This window comes from Nannobrachium achirus (genome assembly GCF_963921795.1).
Source record: "Nannobrachium achirus genome assembly, chromosome: 3".
In the NCBI taxonomy this organism is placed as follows: domain Eukaryota; kingdom Metazoa; phylum Chordata; class Actinopteri; order Myctophiformes; family Myctophidae; genus Nannobrachium; species Nannobrachium achirus.
The window spans coordinates 24,000,523-24,023,753 of NC_137812.1; the positions used below are offsets into that span (position 1 = coordinate 24,000,523).

The 23,231-nt window shown below is 40.9% G+C and overlaps 1 protein-coding gene across 1 annotated transcript in view; it reads left to right on the forward strand.

Moving 5' to 3' along the window:
- Positions 1–23,231, forward strand: part of LOC308282110 (uncharacterized protein) — a gene marked incomplete at both ends in the record, with an annotated part of 102,034 nt that overhangs the window by 15,514 nt on the left and 63,289 nt on the right. The window contains 5 exons of the mRNA XM_080722454.1: positions 9,485–9,647; positions 13,782–13,904; positions 15,437–15,538; positions 16,380–16,505; positions 21,585–21,659. Of these exons, the coding sequence (XP_080578580.1) occupies positions 9,485–9,647; positions 13,782–13,904; positions 15,437–15,538; positions 16,380–16,505; positions 21,585–21,659 (589 nt within the window). The remainder of the gene's footprint in view (positions 1–9,484; positions 9,648–13,781; positions 13,905–15,436; positions 15,539–16,379; positions 16,506–21,584; positions 21,660–23,231) is intronic.

The following is a 23,231-nucleotide window of genomic DNA, read 5'->3' on the forward strand; positions in this document are numbered from 1 at the left end:
TTTGTCAAGTCCCGCCCGTTGTCCCGCCCCTCTTCACACCCATTGGTTGCTATGTCTTGGTGGGACATTCGGTGGGACACTCCATCCACTACCATTGTAATTCAGTTGCTTCGTATTGTTATTCTGTGTATTCAATTCTGATTTCAAGCTTGGTTTCAGTAAAATGGAGCTGCTCAGTGGCCGTATAGTGACTCAGAATGTTTTTAAAGTATTTTATTTCTCCAAAAATTATGTTTTAGCAAATTCAACATAAAAAAGGCGGAACCAAGGCAGGACAAGGAAGATAGAGCCTTCTGGTTGGTCAGTCAGGGACCAACCAGAAGGCTAACAAAGGGTGAATTGGGTATGGCTGGGGTATGCAGCTGCCATACCCTGAATCCAGGGGGGGGAAATTACCGTTACGGTAACACTTTATATTAAGGATGCCTTTATAATGCATTATAATGCATTATAAGCTCATTTATAATGCATTATAACACGCTTATAAGGCATTATAACACTCTTTATAAATGTTTATAATCATGTATAACAGCTTATAACAGTTTATAACCACGTTTATAACGCATTATTAAGTGCTGGTTATAATGCGTTATAATGCAAAGTGGAACAGCACATTATAACTACCATAACTTACTTAGTTATAAATGCACATAGTGAAGTGCTATAATGTGTCATAATGCATTATAACCAATGTGTTTATTAAATATAATAATCACCTATAATATGCTATAGCATGACTTTGAGACCTTTATGTAAAGTGACGACATTTATTAACGGTTATTAGCAATTGTATCATACTATAATACCTTATAGCACAACATAGTGACCTTTAAGTAAAGTGACAACATGAATTAAAGGTTATTAGCAATTGTATCATACTATAATACCTTATAGCACAACATAGTGACCTTTAAGTAAAGTGACAACATTTATTAACGGTTATTAGCAATTGTATCATACTATAATACCTTGTAGCACAACATAGTGACCTTTAAGTAAAGCGACAACATGATTTAATGGTTATTAGCAGTTGTATCATATTATCGTATATTGACACTAAAATAAGACAAAGAAATTCTCAAAGACATCTTTATTTCACGGATTGGCATATCTCAAATATGGCATGTGAGGTAAACAAAACTTTCTAAACTACACAACAAAGTGTGAATACTAGAAATAGATGTAAATAGTTGCTTTTACTAGCTTTACTCAGGAAAGTGTGAAACTCAAAAATTACAAAATGACAGAAATTCAGAAATGAGAATGATATACAACAATATGCAAATGAAAATTATACCATGCATGTTGTATCACTACACAATAACATACAAAAATAGTATGAGGCCCACAAAACATTTAACCAACACAAACATAAGAGGCCTAATTAGCTGTTATACAAAGTCTAAAACTTCACATAAAAGACCATAAGTGTGTCTACATGTCAGCATTACAACCGCTTTTAAAAATGCTAAACAACTAAAATAAAAACGAATTGTAAAATGAATTAACATACCTTATGGCTACTACAGTACATAGCAGCATGGCTACATAGCAGTTAGCATATTAACCAAACATACTGTACAGTTCACACATGAGAATTATGCACCTATGAACTATCAAACAATTGCACACTTCTATGCTAAAAAGCAGCTTACAGACAATGCCATGTGTAAACCATGAAGGACAGCATATGAAGGACAGTAGCTACATGCAGCTGTCTCTAGCAATATCTTCAGAATGAATGAGAAGCACTTGCTGTTTGCGAGGTTATCAAAATAAGATGCGTGTGCAAATACACAGAACAACCACCAGGGGGTGTCAAACGTAAAAGTATAGTACACATTTTAAGGTATACATGAGTTAACACTCATCTGTCTTGTAGAAACAGATGTGGCCTAGAACCGCCTCATGCTTACTGCTTTAAAACCAAGTCGGAAGGTTTTTCAAGTGCTCAAACATTATGAATACACAAGTTTAATTTAAATGGCAGTTTCAAATTGTATGGGCAGGAAGTTACAATAAACAATAAATCTAATCTATGAGTATTCATTAATTAAATCTTACAATTTAATGACACCTTAAATAAACAAATACCACTCAAATGCACATTTAATATGAAACTGACCGTACACAATTCGGGAGAATGCTTTTGTCAATAAAAGCGTAATGTATTGACAAAAGTTTCATACTAAATGATCATTTTAGTGGTATTATTTTATTTAGATTGTTATTAGATTGTAAGATTGAAGATTTTTTTTATTGTCTCAACATTTTAAGGTTAATTATTTGTAAGTTTGTGCACATTTATTTTGAAACTGGCATTTCAATGAAACTTGTGTATTCATAATGTTTGAGCTCTTGAAAAAGGTCTAATGTAACCTTCCAACTTGTTTTTTTTAATTATATTTGACACCCCTTTTTTCTGTGTACTTGCAAACTTGTATCTTATTTTGATAACCTCGCAAACAGGAAGTGATCTCATTCATTCTCAAGATATTGCTGCATGTTGCTGTTGTCCTTCATATGATGTCCTTCATGGTTTACACATGGTTTGTTTACACATGGCATTGTCTGTAAGCTGCTTTTTAGCATAGAAGTGTGCATTTGTTTCATAGTTCATAGGTGTATAATTCTCAAGTGTGAACTGTACAGTATGTTGGTTAATACTGTATGCTAGCTGCTATGTAGCCAACTAGCCATGCTAACTAGGCATAAGCTAATTTAAGTTTTTGAGATTTAAGAGTTTGTTTTTATTTTGTTGTTTAAAAGCGGTTGTAATGCTGACATGTAGTCACACTTATGGTCTTTTATGTGAAGTTTTAGACTTTGTATATAACAGCTAATTAGGCCTCTTATGTTTGTGTTGGTTAAATGTTTTGTAGGCCTCATACTATTTTTGTATGTTATTGTGTAGTGATACAACATATCATTTTCATTTTATTTTAATGTTGTAGCCTATAATGTATGTCATGAGTTTCTGTCATTTTGTAATTTTAGAGTTGCAGACTTTCCAGAGTAAAGCTAGGAAAAGCAACTGTTTACCTCTATTTCCAGTATACACACTTTGTTGTGTAGTTTGGACAGTTTTGTTTACCTCACATGCCATATTTGAGATATGCCAATGCGTGAAATAAAGATGTCTTTGATAATTTCTTTGTCTTAATATTTATTGTCACTTAACTTAAAGTAAAAGTAATGCTATAGGGTATTATACTATATACAACTGCTAATAACCATTAAATAATTCTGTCACTTTACTTAAAGGTCACTATGTTGTGCTATAAGGTATTATAGTATGATACAATTGCTAATAACCTTTAATTCATGTTGTCACTTTACTTAAAGGTCACTATGTTGTGCTATAAGGTATTATAGTAGGATACAATTGCTAATAACCATTCATTAATGTTGTCACTTTACTTAAAGGTCACTATGTTGTGCTATAAGGTATTATAGTATGATACAATTGCTAATAACCGTTAAAAAATGTTGTCACTTTACTTAAAGGTCTCAAAGTCATGCTATAGCATATTATAGGTGATTATTATATTTAATAAACACATTGGTTATAATGCATTATGACACATTATAGCACTTCACTATGTGCCTTTATAACTAAGTAAGTTATGGTAGTTATAATGTGCTGTTACACTTTGCATTATAACGCATTATAACCAGCACTTAATAATGCGTTATAAACAGGATTATAAACTGTTATAAGCTGTTATACATGATTATAAACATTTATAACGAGTGTTATAATGCCTTATAAGCGTGTTATAATGCATTATAAATGAGCTTATAATGCATTATAATGCATTATAAAGGCATCCTTAATATAAAGTGTTACCAAAGTTACTTTTAAATATAAATCCATGAATGTCTCTTTGTCTATCTGTGCTGGTTATTATGTTGTTAAATTACAGTAAAATAACTACAAATGCAAAATTGAACAAAATGGTCACTTTAACAAGGTATAATAATTGCGGGCGTCCGCATGAGGACTCCCATCTTTGCCATACCCTAGCTTTTGCTGAACTGTGCGATGGATTCCTGTCAATGAGGTAGTGTCTGCAATAGGAAAGTAAAAGCTAGAGAACTCGACACTCGCACACTGTGGGTTCCATGTTGCAGACTATTTTACTCACCCTGAGAAAGCCAGTTGAATAGCGTCGCTTTCAGTCAGAAATCTTGTTCCTCCATATTCCAAGTTTTCCTGTTTTTTTCCCCCATTGTGTACAGTAAATGAATACCCTACTTTGTCTTACCACAAGTAGCGAAAACAAATTGCTGACCTGATTGAAAATGCAAGTGGTTGTCTACAATACTTAAAGGGGTGGACCACCCATTTTCAATATTGAACTATGTCATTAATATACCTTAGAGGAGTTGTGTGGAAATAAAAAAAAAAGTTCCCCCCCTTCTGTGTTGCCTAGAACTGGATTGATTTGGGGGTTTGTATTGTAAAGTACAATGTGTGATGTCATCAAGTTGTAATTTGCAATACAAACCCCAATATCAATCCTCCAGTTCTAGGCAACACAGAAGAGGGGGAACTTTTTTTTTAATTTCCACACAACTCCTCTAAGGTATATTAATGACATAGTTCAATATTGAAAATGGGTGGCCTTCCCCTTTAAGTAAATGTACTTACACCACTGAGTGGTTGTCTGTACTACAGTACATGGATCCATTGGAACAGGTTCTTTTTTACATTTCCTGAAAATAAACACTTTTGGACAGTGACGATATGGTCCATCATCCTTTCAGTGGAGGTGACATGGGGGCTGCCTTCTGCGGTGGAGAAAAGCAGACTGCTTGGCCATGGTTTGTGGAACATCTGTGAGGTGGTTTAGAGAAACCTTTCACCCATCTCAGGCAGCGTCCAACATCGTACAAGAGAGATTTGTTGTCCTCCATGTTTGACAGATTAAGTGCAGCCACACTTGTGTGGATGAAGCCAGAATGGATCTCTTTGCCCGCAAGCAGAGAACGTACAGCTAACTTCATTCCACCAACACAGAGATCACGAACAACTTGTTCGTGTTCTCTGTGTTGGTGGAAGCATGCTTGCATGCTGCTTATTGGGGTCATCTGGAGCCAGGCTTCTTCTATCTTCCATGCCAGACAAGACAACAGCAGTGCTGTTGACTGGGGGTGGATGCAGAAAGGAGACATGGATGGCAGATATATTGGTCAACATTAACCTCAATTGCAGCCAGCTGTCTGGAACTGACCGAAGTCTTTCTGTAAGGAAGATGCTTCCTTTCAGGTCTCCATGTGTAACATGAACAGCTTAGAACACGCTAAAGTGATTTTAAAATATATCGTTTTGTGTGTAGTTACAACTGAATTATCATATGTCCTAGCTTATTATAGGCTGCTTATTAGAAAACATAGATAAGATACGGTAAGAGTAAAACCTTGTATATAACAAGTTGATAGTTATCTGAGAGCATTATGAGCTTCAATTCGATTCAAAAATAACTTTTTACATTTTACAATTCAAGATTTCTCAGTTATCAAAGTGTTCATTTTGTCAATACAACACCACAGAATGAATACGTTCTGCTGGGTGATGTTGTGTCAATCAGCATGTTCAGGTTTCAATACCCAGTGCTGGCAGGGCTCTCTCCCTCTCCCTCTCCCTCTCCCTCTCCCTCTCCTTCTCCTTCTCCCTCTCCCTCTCCCTCTCCCTCTCCCTCATTTTTATTTGCTCCCTCTCTCCTCCCTCCCTCGCTCCCTGCTTCCCTCTTTCCTCTCTCTGTCTCTCTCTCTCGCTGATCAAGCTCTGTCCTACGTTACTCACACACAACAGAAACAGCTGCCTCACAACAGCAATTTTTCACTGATCTCGTCATGTCGATATAGCTTGTAGATCTGCTCATTTTGCTATTTTTGGATTAGACCTTATGGGCATAATCTGAATGCACAGACATACGCTATACATACACGCAGCTACACGGCAGCACTCTGGAAAACGTCTATAGACAGACATACCGGTACACCACAGACAGACAGACAGACAGACAGACAGACAGACAGACAGACAGACAGACAGACAGCTTGAACTTTATACAGTATAGTAGTAGATATAATAGTAGATATAATCCAAGTAGATATTCGTGTTCTTCACTATAAAATGAAATGAAAGATCTGTCCTGCAGAAAGATACCATGAGAACATCCAATTTCACATCTGATCTGCTGCAACACAAAACTGTCTCCTGGGGTGTCTCACCATCGATAGTGGAAACTAGCTGTCGGCTCATTATAATGTCAGGATGCTGGCTGCTGCTTGCAATGCTAAATTAGACAACAATGTTGAATCTGGTGTTTGCAACTTTGACTTGAAAGCCTTCATGACAGAAAACTTGGTCGCCTTCATATTCAATATTTTCCTGCACAGTGCTTGCTAGTTAAGAATGCGCCAATCTGGGAAGCAATTTGTCATTTTCAGTGTAGATACAGGAACTTGGGTTTGGCTCCTCCCCTTTCATAGTCCACTTCCTCCTGGGTGATTCTGTGTTTATAACTAACAACAACACTACATATTTAAGCCAGTGGTGCAGATTCTGCTAACAGCAGAACCTGTCTTTCTTGAGAGATTACTGTAATGCTGTAATGTTGAGAAATGAGTGTAAATCAAAGCATTGCCCACCATGGCAGCCAGTTGATGGGTTTTAAAGGGCAAGACCACTTTGGTGGAGGTTTGGGTTGTGTAGTTACCTTGCCATGATGTAACTCCAAAGGTGGGCAAGAAATCCAACAAAATGTGTTTGTTTACGTAAGACAAGTGTGACTTAGAGAGCTATTTCACTCAAAGTCAATGAGGAGCATATTTTGAATGTTCAATTTCTAAACAATGGCAATCACAATTATTTTGATTTCTTGCCCACCTTTGTTGTTACATCATGGTAAGGTAACTACATGCCAAAACCTCTACCAAAGAGGTCTTGTCCTTTAACAGGGGGAGTTCAGTGTAGCTCCATGTACGGGCGGGAAAAAGATCCTCACCTAACTGTGTGCCCATTCAGTGGCAAAAGTGTGAGCTTCTCCTGGCTCAAGTGGCCATCTAACCTTTACATGGAGTCGGAACAGCAGATGTTCAGGAGGTGGAGAAACACACCTTAACTCCACCCCTCATGCCAATCTACCTGGCTCCATTTATACCTGCCCAAAAAACACCCAGAAGCCCCTACTACTGTATGCTTTTCAGGGGTAATAGTCTGTGATTGCCATGCTGATGCAATACGACCTTTACCCCAAAGACTCCAGGCTCCCCGGAACTCACATGGCCCTCCCTCCATCCAATATTTATTCCAATAAAAACCCGTAACTTTCAATAATGGTGTGTTACTTCGATTAGTGAACAACAGGTTATGTGAAGAGTAAACTAATCTCTCAGCACCACTGCCTTAAACATGTAGTGTTCAAGGTTCCTGGACCATTGATGAGCCCCCTCCCCCTGATGTGATTGGATGGGTTTCACATTTTAACCATTAAGCCTGAGCGTGTGATTGGATTTTTGTTTGTTTTCAAATTGCTCCGCGATTGACCTAAAAGCCCCTCAGGATGTACCAGCCCACCCCTGCTGCAGTGTATACTACCTGTAAACACTTGCACCTGTACATGTTTTTAGTCTAAATTCCAACATGTTTCTCATTTCTAAACCATAACCGTGACATTGTATCGTGTTTTTATTTTGCTTACTTCACTTTTTGCGCATATTGTCCTGTTTATGTCCTGTTGTTTATCTTTATGTAAAGCACTTTGTTTCGATAAGTGCGCTATAAATAATGTTATTATTGTTATTATTACTGTACATACAGCCACGTGCATGCATGATCACAGAGGCAGCCAAACACAAGCACATGTACTGTATATGCCTGCTCATAGTTACTCACATGCATGCGTGCACATGCATGCTCAACGTACTGTAGAGTCTCACACATGCTCATACCGGTACATGCGTGCACACAGAGTAACACATGTGTGCATGCATGCCGTGGAGTCCCACATGCCCATGCTTGGATGGGCATAGTCACACACGTGCCTTGCATGTGCAATAAATTATAGGTTTTATTTTATTACATACCTTACATAACTTTGTCATCCACATGCCGCTACTTTACAGGACTTGAACTAACCCTCAACACTAACCATAACACTAAATGCTGAGATTATATCCTACAACATGATGACTCCATGGTCTAAATGTCTCGCTGGAAGACGTCTCCAACCACTTTAGATGTATAAGACAGATTGGTTAACATAATGTTTATTTATTCAAATATGTCCTGGATTGTGGCTTCAAAGAGTAGTATTTCTCTATTAAGATCTGTACACAAATGCCCAGATTCACAAACGCATTGATTGATTTGATCAACAGTTTTCTAAAAGTACAGAGGTACAGTTATACTGCACAATAACGCTAAAAGGATAAAACAAAAAGCCCTGAATGCTTGTTCCCATTGTGGTCCTGTATTCAATTCATCATGGCCTATAAAGACATAAAGTACTATACAAGAAATCATCAGTACTAGGAGCAGTAAAAGTATATTTACAGAATAACAGCTGGGGTTAATTTCTTTTGGCAAGCTAGAAGACTTGTCAAGGTTGAGTTGTAAATTGCCTTTTATGTGCTCGTTTATGGCAGTTTTGAAGTGGAGTCACACTTTTTGATGGCTAGGACATTCTGCATTTTGATAACATAATAGTACAATTAATTCATCCCCATGTGTGTGCCGAATCTGGGGGACACAAGAGACACAGTGAATGATAGTGATCACTGATGATCTCGACTTGAATTACACGTCGACACACATTTTTGCACTTCAATCCCATCATGTACAACAATGTGTATGTGTGTGCGTGTGTGTGCGTGTGCGTGTGTGTGCGTGCGTGTGCGTGCGTGTGCGTGTGTGTGTGTGTGTGTGTGTGTGTGTGTGTGTGTGTGTTTTAGCACCTTATCTAACATCCATATAAGTATACTATGCACAGTAAACATCTGCTGCTATGCTCACGTACATTTATATCTTATCTCAGGTACAGTACCATAATGTTGAATATTGATAATCTGTTTGTTTTTAAACCAGATGTAGTACTAGTCCGACATTCTTTATTCCATCTTCCATCTTTCCAGATAAACTTTATTTTGCGGCGTTACTCCTCCCACAGTTTTGCTGTCAAATTGATCGGCTTCATCGGGAATCGTGTGTGTGTGTATTTTGCCAAGAGATACGTTGTATAAATAGTTTAATTTATATGAATGTCTTAGTGAATTATTTATCCCCATTGACTTGAAAGGCGAAAATTCAAATTTTAAGAATCTATGTTTCTATGGAAACAACGATGGGAACCAGGCACGAAAACATTATTTCACCCCCTTATGTTTACTTCTGTAAACCTGTGATGTGACAATAAAGGAGATTCTGATTCAGACTCTGACAACGGATATATGTGTGTGTGTGTGTGTCCTTCAGGTGGCACAGGGTGGCGTACAGCGTGCAGGGCCAGTCTGTCACCCTGTACCTGGACTGTGCCAAGGTGGACACCCTGGACCTGCCCAGGGGTCCCAACCCCCAGGTCAGCACCGCGGGGGTCACCGTGTTCGGAACCCGCCTGCTGGACGAGGACGTCTTTGAGGTGAGACTTTGATCTGCTCTCTCTCGCTCGCGCACGTGTGTGTGTGTGTGTGTGTGTGTGCGTGCGTGCGTGACTGCGTGTGTGCGTGTGCAGGTATGTGCACACACTTTACATTATGTGTTTATTTAGGACACCGCATATTAATGAACAATAATAACAATGTAATGTAAATACACCAAACTTAGCAATTACCGGTATGCAAATTGTCATCCGCAGTCCCCACAAAACATAAAAACAAGCAACAATAGAGTACATTACATTACATTACACTCCACAAGGACAACAGCACGTAGATGCAAAAACAGAGGTACAAAACGTGGCAAAATGTGCAAAGTATGCCTATTTAAGGCTAAGGCCAAAACACCTTTGACTCATTAACAGCTGTGTGTGTGTTCGCCTGTGTGTATGCATAGTTTTTTTATGCTTCAAAACCACAAAGTGTAAAAAGTTCAAAACAGCATAAGAGTCAAGGCTTTGCATTAACTTGCGGCCAAAGGCAGCACGCCCCCCTTGTTATTATGAATTCCAAACATGTTTCTAATTTTAAACCATAAACAACAGGCAATGCATCTAAATCTAAACCAACTGTGATCTGGACAGAGGAAGGCCAGAATACAAGGCAAAGGAAAATGTAAAGAAAGACTGAGGTGAAAAGGCTTGTTGACAGTGGTGTAAAGTAACTAAGTATATTTACTAAGTACTGTACAATATTGAGGTGTTTGAACTTTAATTGAGTATTTCCAATTTCCAGTACTTTTACTTCTACTCCACTACATCTCGGATCCAAATATTGTCCTTTTACTCCACTACATTTATTTGAAAACTTGAGTTACTAGTTACTTTTCAGATATAAATGATAAAACATACATAAATCACTTTAGCCCTATTTTATACCTGGCTGTTTGAAAATAGCCGATCTACAAGCTTACAACGCGTCGCACCGCGACACGTTGTGAGCTTGTAGATCTGCTATTTTCAAACATTTGGTACTTTTACTTTTGGTACTTTTGATGCCAATACTTTAATACTTTTATTCAAGTACATTTTGAATTCCGGACTTTCACTTGTAACAGAGTACATCTACATTGCAGTATTGGTACTTTTACTTAAGTAAAACATGTGAGTACTTTTTCCACTTTTACCACTGTTGAAAAGTGTGTTCTGAGGTTAGCGTCTGTGCCTGTTGCTGCTTGTTGCATTTACCTGTCAAAAGGGGACAAGTGAAAAATGCCTGGGGGCTTTTTCTCCCAACGCTGCCCTCCAGTGGCCATGTAGACGTATTGCACTCTCCTCCATGAAGCCAAGTTGACTGCATTCATGGCTTCCTTCTTCATGTCAGTTGCCCCCGGGGGTCCTTGAGGGGGTTCCAGGGGTTCCCCAGCAAACAATGCATTGTAAGCTTGTAGATCTGCTAGCTATTTTTGCAATCTTTGAAATAGGGCTTAACCCATTTAGGCCTAGGATTATTGACTACTTTAACCATTGAAAAATAGCAGATATACAAGCTCACAGCGCGGCACCGAGTGCCGCGCTGTGAGCTTGTAGATCTGCTATTTCTTTTCAAGTCTTTGAATATATCTATTTAAAAGCGAACATTTGTAAATCAAATATTTGCTTCTGGGGGGTCCCTGGAACAACATATTTTGAGATGGGGGTCCGTGGCTAAATACCTGTAATTTTGGGGGTCCTTGACATGAAAAAGTTTGAGAACCACGGATTTAGAGGAAGGATTTAGAAGTCGGGTCAAAGATCGGGTCAAAGATATTCATGGACTTTCAAAAATAGCAGATCTACAAGCTCGCAGTAAAGCATACAATAATGGTTAAAGTGGTTAAAATCTAACGCGACTCGGGCGCGTTCCAGGTATTTGAGAGTTAAGTGGATAAACGGTGTCAGACCTCCTTCTCTCTTTTTTTTTTCCTTTTTCTTTTTCTTTTTCAATGTATGCTTAAAACATGCCCACAATAGGGTCAGTTAGAAAGTGGTTACATTCACTCTAATTTTACCTGGTAATCCAATGAGATTATAAGAATGTCTATTCAGAGCAAAGGTTTCTCTCACCCCACCTGCACTATAGACATTTGTAGAGGTATAATCCAATCTAGCAACTAAGATCTTCTCTTATCTTATTATTACTTTTTTTTTTACCTAATACGTAACAATTTGGGTGTCCTTGACCTCAATATGTTTTAGAAACACTGCTTTATGTACTTGATCTCCAGTTAAATTGGAATAGATAACATTGTCACAGTTTTTCTACTGTACTGGTCTCACTACACATGGGAACGATGAACAACCCGGCGAGCGGTATAAGAGCTGAGGAACATGATGACAGTTTGAATATTTCTCTTCTCGGCTCATGAGAAGTGAAGCAGGAAATCTTGTTTGAGCCCAAGACTCGAGAAGTGTTTTGCGTCAAAACACTTGGAAGAAGAAAGAAGAAGAAAAACACTACCCCTTCACGTTCCTGGATCTATTAAAGCTTTTCTTATAGGAGTTCTTTCTCTGTTGGGTCACCGCTTCTCTTCCTCAGCAAGGTGTGGGGTCACGGTGATCGAGTTGACCTCTGAACTCTGACCCCATGTGGTCAGTGCAGTTCACAGGTGGTCCTGGTCTGTTAAAACTGACTCAGCCGTTGGCCTGCATTTGGCCTTGAGTCTCCCCTCTGAGTGAGCGTGTGTGTGTGTGTGTGTGTGTGTGTGTGTGTGTGTGTGTGTGTGTGTGTGTGCTTGCATTACCATACTTGTTGTGAGGGCTATGATCGATTTCATGCATGGAAAATAGACGATCTACAAGCTCACACACTGCCGTTGTAAGCTTGTAGATGTGCATTTTTTGGGGGGCAATCTTTTCTTCCTATTTCCGATGCTGTTTTCGGTTTGTGTGTGTAAACAGAGAGCGACTGAATCAAACTGAATCAAACTAAACTGAATCAAACTGAATCAAACTGAATCAGATCTCAGGTTTGTGCATCCATATCTTATGTCAGTGTGTGTAAACGCAGAGCGACTGCGTACGTGCGGTACGTCTGTGCAGCTGATTCGCCGGCGCCAGTCGTTCCTAAAACTCTGGAGACGATTAGCAAGAGAGCAACAATAAAACCACCCCGTAAAGTCACTTTGATCTGCGTTTAACCCGCACATGCGCGCACGCACACACACACACACACACACTCTCACAGGCTCACAGGCTCACGCGTGCGTGCGTGCGCACGCATGCACAAGCACACACTCCCAGATGAAGACATTGGAAAGAGGCACACACATGACATCTGTTCCCTAATAAATGACAAGTGTAGACACTGACACACACACTAAGGAAATCTGCTGAATCAGGAACTCATTACGGTATTCATGCAAACTCATGCACCGCTTTCTTGTCTTAATTGTCCTTTTGCATTGGCATCAGTGTGTCTGTGTCTGTCGCACATATGCAAGCGTGTGTATTGCATTGATCTGTGTGTGTGCGTGTGTGTGCGTGTGTGTGAGTGTGTGCATTTGTGCGCGTGTGTGCGTGTGTGTGTGTGTGTGTGTGTGTGTGTGTGTGTGTGTGTGTGTGTGTGTGTGTGTGTCTGTGTGTGTGTGTTTGTGTGTGTGTGTGCGCGCGTGCGTGCGTGCGTGGGCAGACCATTTCGCAGCTAGGCTACAGATGTAAACTTTAACTTTTTTATAGCCTAGGGCACTCTGTCAGTGCACAACAAGTTGGTTGTGAGGGGCCTTCAGATGGCCGGCCTCTCCAAAAAGGAGAACCAAACAGTTGGCAAGGCACTGCTCAGTACCTATTATGCTATAGGAGGAGGCGTTGTTTCCTTTATCCAATGATGTCTGCTGTGTATGACAAGTATGTCAACAAACTGTATGTGACATTGTTCTGCCGTCTAGGCACTTTGTAACTGGCTGTTTTTCCTATTGTCTGACTGCACTGGCAGTGTTTACATGTCTTTTATACAAGGCGTTCTTGTACTTCTGTTTATGTGGTCATAAATAACAATTTTGCGTGCGTGTTTGTGTGTTTGTGTGTGTGTGTGTGTGTGCATGTGTGTATGTGTGTGTGTGTGTGTGTGTGTGTGTGTGTGTGTGTGTGTGTGTGTGTGTGTGTATCCATTTCCGTGTGTGTGCTTGTGTGCGTGCACAGGGAGTTATCCAACAACTGCTGATATCTGATGACCCCAAAGCAGCGTTGACCTACTGTCAGGACTTCATCCCAAACTGCAACGCTCCCCTACCGTACAACGCCATCCTGAGAGAGCCAGAGGAGGTGAGCATTTAGCCTGGAAACCACACCAACCTGCTCCTTGACATGAAAACGTTTGAGAACCACTAATTTAGAAGAAGGATTTGGAAGACATTTATAGAATTGGGTAAAAAATATCCAAATACTTGCACACATTTTCACAATACAAAATAGCAGATCTACAAGCTCGCAGCGCGGCACTCGATGCTGCGTTGTGAGCTTGTATGTCTGCTATTTTTTTGATAGCTGAAGCAAATATAATGGTTAAAGCGGTTAAAGTCTTAACGCGACACAAGTGCGTTCCCGGTCTGAAAGGGTTAAAAAGAAATAGCAGTGATCAGAGTCGTCTAATCAGAGAGTTTTGCCTTTATGGGGTCAGAAACAGCGCTGGTCACGTGGTGCATTGTCACTTCACCCCTCATAGACTTCAATGTATTCTGTAAACTTCCGGTTTGCGGTTTGTCACTATACGCCAATAGATGTGTACGTAGAAGACCTGGCCCAATGAAGTGAACGGGAGTGACGCCACTCTCCGTTGGTAGACTCTGGCAGTGATGTTAGTCTCCTTTCTCCTCACTCTGTCTGTCTGTTTCTCTCTCTCTCTCTCTCTCTCTCTCTCTCTCTCTCCTCATAGACTATTGTTGTAGACAGTGCCAATATTCCATGTCCAACAAAGGTCTTAAAACCACACTCGTGTTTTATTTGATCTATCTCCTGGCATGCTGCGCATGCTGCGCTTCCAGCCAGCGAGGGCTCACTCTGTCTGATAGAAAGACATTATTATAGCTATGATTTCACTCGTTTTATCCAAACGTCATGTTGCATGAATTAGTAATACATAAAAATACAACTGGTAGCTGGTAGGGGTTTAGGCATTACTGTAGGTTACAGTGGGTAAATCATTCAGCACTCCAACCTATTATATGCGCGATGTACGATTCAGTCCTTTGTCTCAAATGTACAGAGAGATGGATCTGTTGTTTGACACACAGCTGAACAAAGAACCTAAAATAACTTTTTAGAACCAGTTACTGACTTAATCTCATGTAGGTTAATCTAATAATCTAATAATCGAGAAGCAGTTAAAAAAAATGTATGCCAACAAAATCGACACAAAGAAATTTGAATAGATAACTACAAGGTCACAATTGCGACGTGTTGTAGTAAAATGGTTCACCTATTCTCTCTCTCTCACACACACACACACACACACACACACACACACACACACACACACACACACACACACACACACACACACACACACACACACACACACACACACACACACACAATCATACACCGGTAGCGGAGGAAACCATGCAAGGCACCAACCTGCTCATCAGCAGCAACAAGGGGTTCAGAGTCTTGCTCAAGGACACTACTAACCTTGCGGTTAGCAAGTGGTCACTCTACCCCTGAGCCACTGCCACCCTGAGTGTTGTGAGCTTGTAGATCGACTATTTTTCTGATATTGATTGATCTGATGACCGTGATATTGATTTGATGCCATAAGGCCCACTCCTAGTTTGACATGTTCTCTATCATTCCACCAGTTGCCGAGACCTAAGAAACGAGTGGTGGAGGAGTTTGACTACAGTGATCTGTATGATGATCTGTCCACGGTCACTGTGGGTCCCAACATCACCGAGTATGAGGTCTGTCTGTCTGTCTGTCTGTCTGTCTGTCTGTCTGTCTGTCTGTCTGTCTGTCTGTCTGTCTGTCTGTCTGTCTGTCTCTCTGTCTGTCTTTCTCTCTGTCACACACACACACGCACGCACGCACGCACGCACGCACGCACGCACGCACGCACGCACGCACGCACGCACGCACACACACACACACACACACACACACACACACACACACACACACAGAGATCATCATTATTAGGGCAACCCAACCAGATTATACTTGTTCGATTTTGTTTCTTTCTTTTCAGTCTTTCCGGATAAACTTTATTTTGTCGCGCCACTCCTCCCACAGTTTTGGTGACACGCATTTGCGTCTTATGGGTATTATGTCAAATCGTCTTCTTGCTATCTATATTATTTTATTTGTGAATTAATTTTCTCCATGGACTTTAATTAAAATGTTAACTTTTCCCAAATATGGAGATGACTGACATCATAGATGTCTGACATCATAGACCACATGAGACTGACACGGTATGTCCATATATGGGCATTCCAGGATATGGGCTTAATATTGATGACATCAGTGATCTCCATATATGGGCATGAAAGGTACAAGGACTGACAGAGATCTCCATATACGGAAATGTATTAGTGAATTACATTTTCCCCATTGACTTGAATGGGGAAAATTCAAATGGGTACGTCGGAATCCATTTTCAAGTGTGACTCGTGTCACGGCATCCACACTTGCAATTATCAATTGCATCTTTCTAGTTTATTCACATCCATTCATCATGTATCTCTCTTTCTCTCTCACTCTCTCACTGTGTTTCTGCCTCTCTCGACCATGTGGTGTGAGCAGATCATCGAGTATGAGGACTATGACAACACATCAGATGACTACCATGTGTCCTATGAGTATGAGGAGGTGTATGAGGACCGCTACGGGCCTGCCGAGAGAGAGGGAGCGGACACCTGGGATGGACAGGTACAGTAGAGAGAGAGAGAGAGAGAGAGAGAGAGAGAGAGAGAGAGAGACAGGGCCGGTTCCTGGCATAAGCAGCATAAGCGGCCGCTTAGGGCCACAACCAATGGGGGCCACATCACAGGAAGAAGATATTTTTTAAACATATTGTTACATTATGTCATGTATCCCCTATCCAAAAACTAGCGTTATTATTTTAATATGCGCTCCCCTTCCTCCTTCCTCATAATCCCAAACTTCACTCTAGGCCTGGCTGCCTGTACTTGATTCATGAGCAAGTCAATATGCCTCCAAAAAGAACATTTCGATCTGGTGCTACAGATTATTTTAGTTAGTGAGGGGCCACTTAAAATAATCTTGCATAGGGCCACTTGAGTCCTAGAACCGGCACTGAGAGAGAGAGAGTACTTCAAAGTACAGTATATACCAATATTTGTTTATATATTTTATTTCCCCCTTTTGTGCCAGGGAAATAAATACAACTTCATTATAAGAAATAACTGTTCATAATCTACAGCTTGGTATAGGCTGCTGCAGATAACCAACACACCAACATAGCCAGCACAAAATGTATGCTTATCAACAACAGATAAATATCAGCTTCCACCATGGGTCAGCTTTATTTGCTGATACCAATATTGACCGACAACAACAAATATCGGCTGATACCGATTTCTGGCCATAACCGATGGTGCATCCCTGCTTTAAAGTAATAGATTTTTTCAAATATTTTGGAAAAATCATATCAACAACCTTGTAGATTGTCTGTTTTCTAATTATAGCTGATGTATAAAACAGCCAGTAACTAAATATTACTTGAGTACAGTACTTAAGTAAATGTGCTTTCTAACATGGACAGGTACCTTCCACAGGCACTGCATACAACCTTCATAGTCTGTTCGTCTGTTCATTATTCTTCAGATCTTTGCATTAATCCATGCAGTAATTGTATTTATCAACATTAATATTTTGGTGTAGTTGTAAACAGCACATTAGAATTCGTTACCTGATGATACCTACAGAAATAACCAGATTATTTGATTATATTTATTGTCGATCGTTGTATACCGTATATCAATAGATTGACTTGATTAACTTGCTGTCGGGCTGAAACCTCTGAAGGCCAGTCCATCCATACTCGTCCGAAACTGAACTTTTCGTTGGAGAGTTCTGACTTTCTGAACTCTAATTTGGTATAATGCTTTTCAGAAGTTCTGAGTAATGTCGTTTTGTAGTTGAACCGGACCTTTCCGACGAAACGTTTGTTTTCGGAGAGAGTATGGAGTGGCCTTTACAGCAGTGTTTCTCAACCACTGTGCCTGTGGACCTTTGGTGTGCCCCTGAGAAGGGTCAAGTGTGCCCCTTGAAACTGCTTGAAAGCCAGTATTGTATTTATCATTTTAAAAATGATTTAAACTAATGAAAACAGCCGATCTACAAGCACACAACGTCTCGCGGTGCGAGGCGTTGTGTGCTTGTAGATCTCCTGTTTTCACTACTGTTGTGCGACAGCCTTGTATGATGAAGCAGGGCTTTACTTTGCGAAGAAACGTACACATTTGAAACTTGGAGATACAAGGTTTCTTCCCGACAGTGACGATATTTACACCCCCGTATTATGTTGGTGTGCCCATGGATGGATCTAACTTGATCATACTTGGACATATGAGATTTCAACCCGACAGAGACGATGTATGAACACATGCCTGTGTCTGCGTCTGTGAATGTATCTGTTTATGCATGATTTGTTTAGGTTTACTGCTTTCTTTGTCATGATCTTGTGTTCATCTCTTTACTTCTTCATGCTGTCTCATCCATCCCTCCATCCATCCCTCCATCCATCCATCCCTCCATCCATCCATCCATCCATCCCTCCATCCATCCATCCATCCATCCATCCATCCATCCATCCATCCATCCCTCCATCCATCCATCCATCCATCCATCCATCCATCCATCAGAATCTGCCAGAGAAAGGAGACAAAGGAGAGCCAGGCATTTTGGGAATCGTGAGTATCACACACACATGCACGCACGCACGCACGCGCGCGCGCGCGCACACACACACACACACACACACACACACACACACACACACACACACACACACACACACACACACACACACACACACACACACACACACACACTAACACGTGTTGTATTTCTACAGGGCACTCTGATTCAAGGACCACACGGTCTACCGGGACCTGAGGTAAGTGAGTCTTTCATTTCTAATTACTTTCTCTTAAATGTCTTCATCATCATCAGAGATTCCGAGCTGCTTAGAATAAGCGTCTCTACGTACACTACAGTATGTAAGATTTTGTCTTCCTTTTTCTTAGTTTTTTACCCCCAATTTAGTCATTATGCCAATTCCCTGTGTATTCTAGTTTTTGTCAGTGCTAATTCCCCCAGTTGGTCCTAGGCTGTGAGCACAGACTGAGACAACCAACCATGTGTCTCTCCTGATACACTTGACGTCAAGGCCGCTTCTTGTCTCTTTTTTTTCTGCTTTTCTTTTGCTTTTTACCCCTTTTCTGTCCAATTTAATCGACTTGCCAATAAGTTCCTCCCCACACACATTTCTGTGTTGTCACCAGGGCAGGAATTTCATGGAGGCCATGAAGGCCATGGCTGCTGTTGAACCTCAGTTTGTTTGGCCTTGTGCCCCTCAAACCAATGTCATTACCTGAGGCCACAGTGGCCTTAATGCCCCAGATGACTGTAGCACTTTCTCCTCTGTCTCTTTCTGGTCAATATGTAGACAGTAGACACCGTTGTCTTTTGTTGAGATTCGGAAATCGTAACTCCCTCGAGTCCCCATCTTTAAACCAATCCAGTGACTTTGATTGGTGCAGGGCTGAGCATGGATCAGATTGTAAATACCATCATTTATCTATTTCACTGCAGAATAGGTTCATTCAACACATTCTTTCTATGGACTAAAATCTTGTTTTATTTGATGGCCTTCCTGCCCTGGCATTTGGCCTTTTGTGCCCTCAAAAATGTACAACACTAAAGGCCTGGTTGTGCAGGGGCCACCACAGCCTGTAGGATTACGTGCGGTGACAATTATCATCCTCCTCCCCGCTCGGCTTCTCTCTATACAAACACTGGTGTTCGTATACCGTTACAGATTGCAGTGCTGGAAGTAAACTGCCCATTCATTTACACCATAGGGGATTCCATTATCAGCCATAAAGTTATAAAAGTTGTAGATATCTGTTAATTGTGTGTGTGTGTGTGTGTGTGTGTGTGTGTGTGTGTGTGTGTGTGTGTGTGTGTGTGTGTGTGTGTGTGTGTGTGTGTGTGTGTGTGTGTGTGTGTGTGTGTGTGTGTGTGTGTGTGTGTGTGTGTGTGTGTGTATGTATGTGTGTGTGTGTGTGTGTGTGTGTGTGTGTGTCCAGGGAGAGACAGGATCGCAAGGACCAACAGGGCTGGTTGGACCTCGAGGAGACCCCGGAGAACTGGTGAGTCCACAGTCACACTTTGCAGATTACAGGAACCTTTGGATCACAGAAATCAGTTGAGACTCTGCGTAATTGTTGCATTTTGTACAGCATTGTAACCAAATGATGTATCAGTCACAATGAATGATACATAAATGGTTTAAGATTATAATGTTATAATTCATTTATCATTCTTATTAGCACACCAGTCTCCATCCATCCATCACACCAATTATATATATAAAAAAAGTTGTTTGAGTATGAGCATTGTTATATAGATCTCCACAAGTAGGAGGCCTCCTTTGCTTCGGGGCTGAAAGCATTGCTTGCCTTGTCAGTTCGATTAGACTCCCGATAATGAACTAAAACATTGGTTCGCAAAGTCCCGTCCAGGAGGGGGTTTCAGGAGGTCTCCAGGTAAATGATTGATCGGTACTTTATAGGTCTGTAACTCTGAAAGTGTACAAATGGCCACTTACGGGTCCATTTGGTTCCATTTGTATTATGGGCCGAATGAATACCAAACTGGGAGTCGTTGAAATTAAGGCATTTGAGAGTCACTGAACAAGAATCAGCCAGGACAACAAATGAAAAGCAGAGAAAAAGAGCAGTGATGTCTTTCATAGTTCTACTGGCCCTCAGTTCTAAATTTAGTCCAAATCAACAGAAGGCAAGGCAGTTTTTCTTTGTAGAGCACATTTCAACCGCAAGGCAATTCAATGTGTTTTACATCAAGCAAAGGAAACAGAATTTAACAATGACATTAGGATACAAAAAGGATGGAATAATGATGAACAATGAACTTCTGTAGTTTGACCTTTTTGAATTGTGGGACACTATCTCCTTTTTGAAGGAACATTCAGAACATGACTATAGTGTTTCAAGGGAAATTCCTTGTAGGCCTTACTGTTATTAGATGTAGATGCATGCCACTTGAGTCTCTCAAGTGGTCGACCAACAATCCTTGGAACAAATTCAGTTGTTGCTTTAAGGCAACAACAGAAAAAAACATCCATACCAGGTGGTGCTACAGTTCTGCAGAACTCTCATACATAATCACAGAAGTGAGTGAAAACAAAAGAAGGAATCTGTCTACTTGCTGCAAATGACAGCGTAGAAAACCATACAGCAGGGGTCTTCAACGTTTTCAGGCCAAGGACCCCTTAGTTGAGAGAGAGAGAGATGAAGCGGGGACCCCCACAATCTGTTCATAGATTCCATATACAGTAGTTTCATTGTTTGACAGCACAACCATAGTGTATTTTGGATTCATGTTAATGTGGGTTTTCAGATATTTAACCACTTGATACGTCAATACTTAATAAACGTATAATCTGTACTTAGTCTGCACTTTTCCCCTCCAAAGCTCTTTGCCAAAAATAGCCGATCTACAAGCTCACAATGCCTCGCGCTGCGAGGCGTTGTGAGTTTGTAGATGAGCTATTTTTGGCTAAAATTCTCAGAATATGGACACTAGGGTTCAAGTGGTTCATATAAAAAAGGGAAAAAACAAGTTTCTTTCACACAAAGATTTGGGGGACCTCCTGTTGTAACTCTGAGGACCCCCTGTTGAAGACCCCTGCCATACAGCCATAGCATCTCTATTTCTCACAGCCTCCTCTTTTCCCAGGGGCCTCAAGGGAGGCCGGGACTCAACGGGGCTGATGGGATACCAGGACCCCCAGGAAACATCATGCTCATCCCGGTAACTCTTTCTTTCTTTCTACCATCCCCACCAGGCCAAAGAGAGACGCATTTCAGCATGTAGTCCATACTGAGCATAAACATACATTACGTCGTTGTCAGGTGGAAACCTTGTATGTCTAAAAGCGTTCATTTTGTATTTATCATTTAAAAAATGAACTAAACTAGTAAAAACTGCCGCGGTGCGAGACGTTGTGTGCTTGTAGATCAGCTGTTTGCACTACTTTTGTGCGACGGCCTTGTCTGATGAAGCAGGGCTTTACTTTGCAAAAAAAATGTACAAATGTGAAACTTGGAGATACGAGGTTTCTGCCCGACAGTGACGATAGACCAAACAAGACCAGCATGATGCTCGCATGAAAAGGCCAGGAGCCTGTCAAACTGAACAGAGAGACACCTCATTGACAGCAATATACTAGAATGTAAAATACCAATGAATTATGAAATATACTTCAATAGTAATATTTGAAACATATGAAAATAACTTCCAGAAACCTTTTTTTGGGGGGACATTTTTGAATGTCTTTATTGATAGGGATAGACAGTAGGCTGACAGGAGACCCATGACTCACTGTCAGGCTATACACTGAGCCAAGGTGCCTGGACCGGTAGGTAACATGTCATTAGGTCGAACACCCATTAGATCGACCACCAAACTCTAACCCAAACCCTAATCCTAACCTCAGTAAAACTATGCCTAACTCTAACCCTAAACTTAACCTCAGTAACCATGACGCGGGTGATTATCTAACCTGCCGACGCTCACGGGTGATTATCTAACCTGCCGATGCTGTTCGACCCAACAGGAGTTCGACCTATGGGGCAGTCCCCGCCTGGACCGCTGTGCCAGCGACCCAGGCCTGACTTCAAGAAACATTTTAAACACAAATTCTAATTTTCAACCCCTTACACATCCAACCATTTTGTCGCGCAGTTACACTCTTTCTTTCTTTCTTTCTTTCTTTCTTTCTTTCTTTCTTTCTTTCTCTCCTTCTTTCCTTCTTTCTTTCTCTTTCTTTCTCTTTCTTTCTTCCTTCTCTGCCCGGAGCCTTTACTTGTCTCAGGTATTGCAAATGATGATGTCAGTGGGGTTGGTATGGCAGCCATTAGGCCCATTATTCCTTACAGGGCCCCCGCTGCTGCCTCGGGGGTCATTTCAGAGCAGGCTGCTGCTCTCTGAATGAAGATAGTGTTGAAACGCCTCCTTTTCAGGAAGCAGGAAGCGTCATTTAAACTTTCGGTTGGGGGGGGATCCTTCCCCGATAGTGTTAAACTGTTAACTATTAAACCGAAACGCATCCTTCTGATGTCCCAGGTGGGAATTAGTCCCAGATGAAACAAGCCCCCTTCGTCTCCGGCACTCTGGACAAGCTGGAAAACCTCTGCGTAAAAAACAAGACGTTTCAACAAAGTTTATGTTGGCTAGTGGAGATTCTCCAGTGCTGTTGAGAGCTAACTATTCACACCCACACACACGCACACATGCACGCACATACGCACGCATGCAGAAACACACGTACAATGTATGTCTGTCAATGCAATAGGATTGAGGTTACAAATGTGCATGATGTGA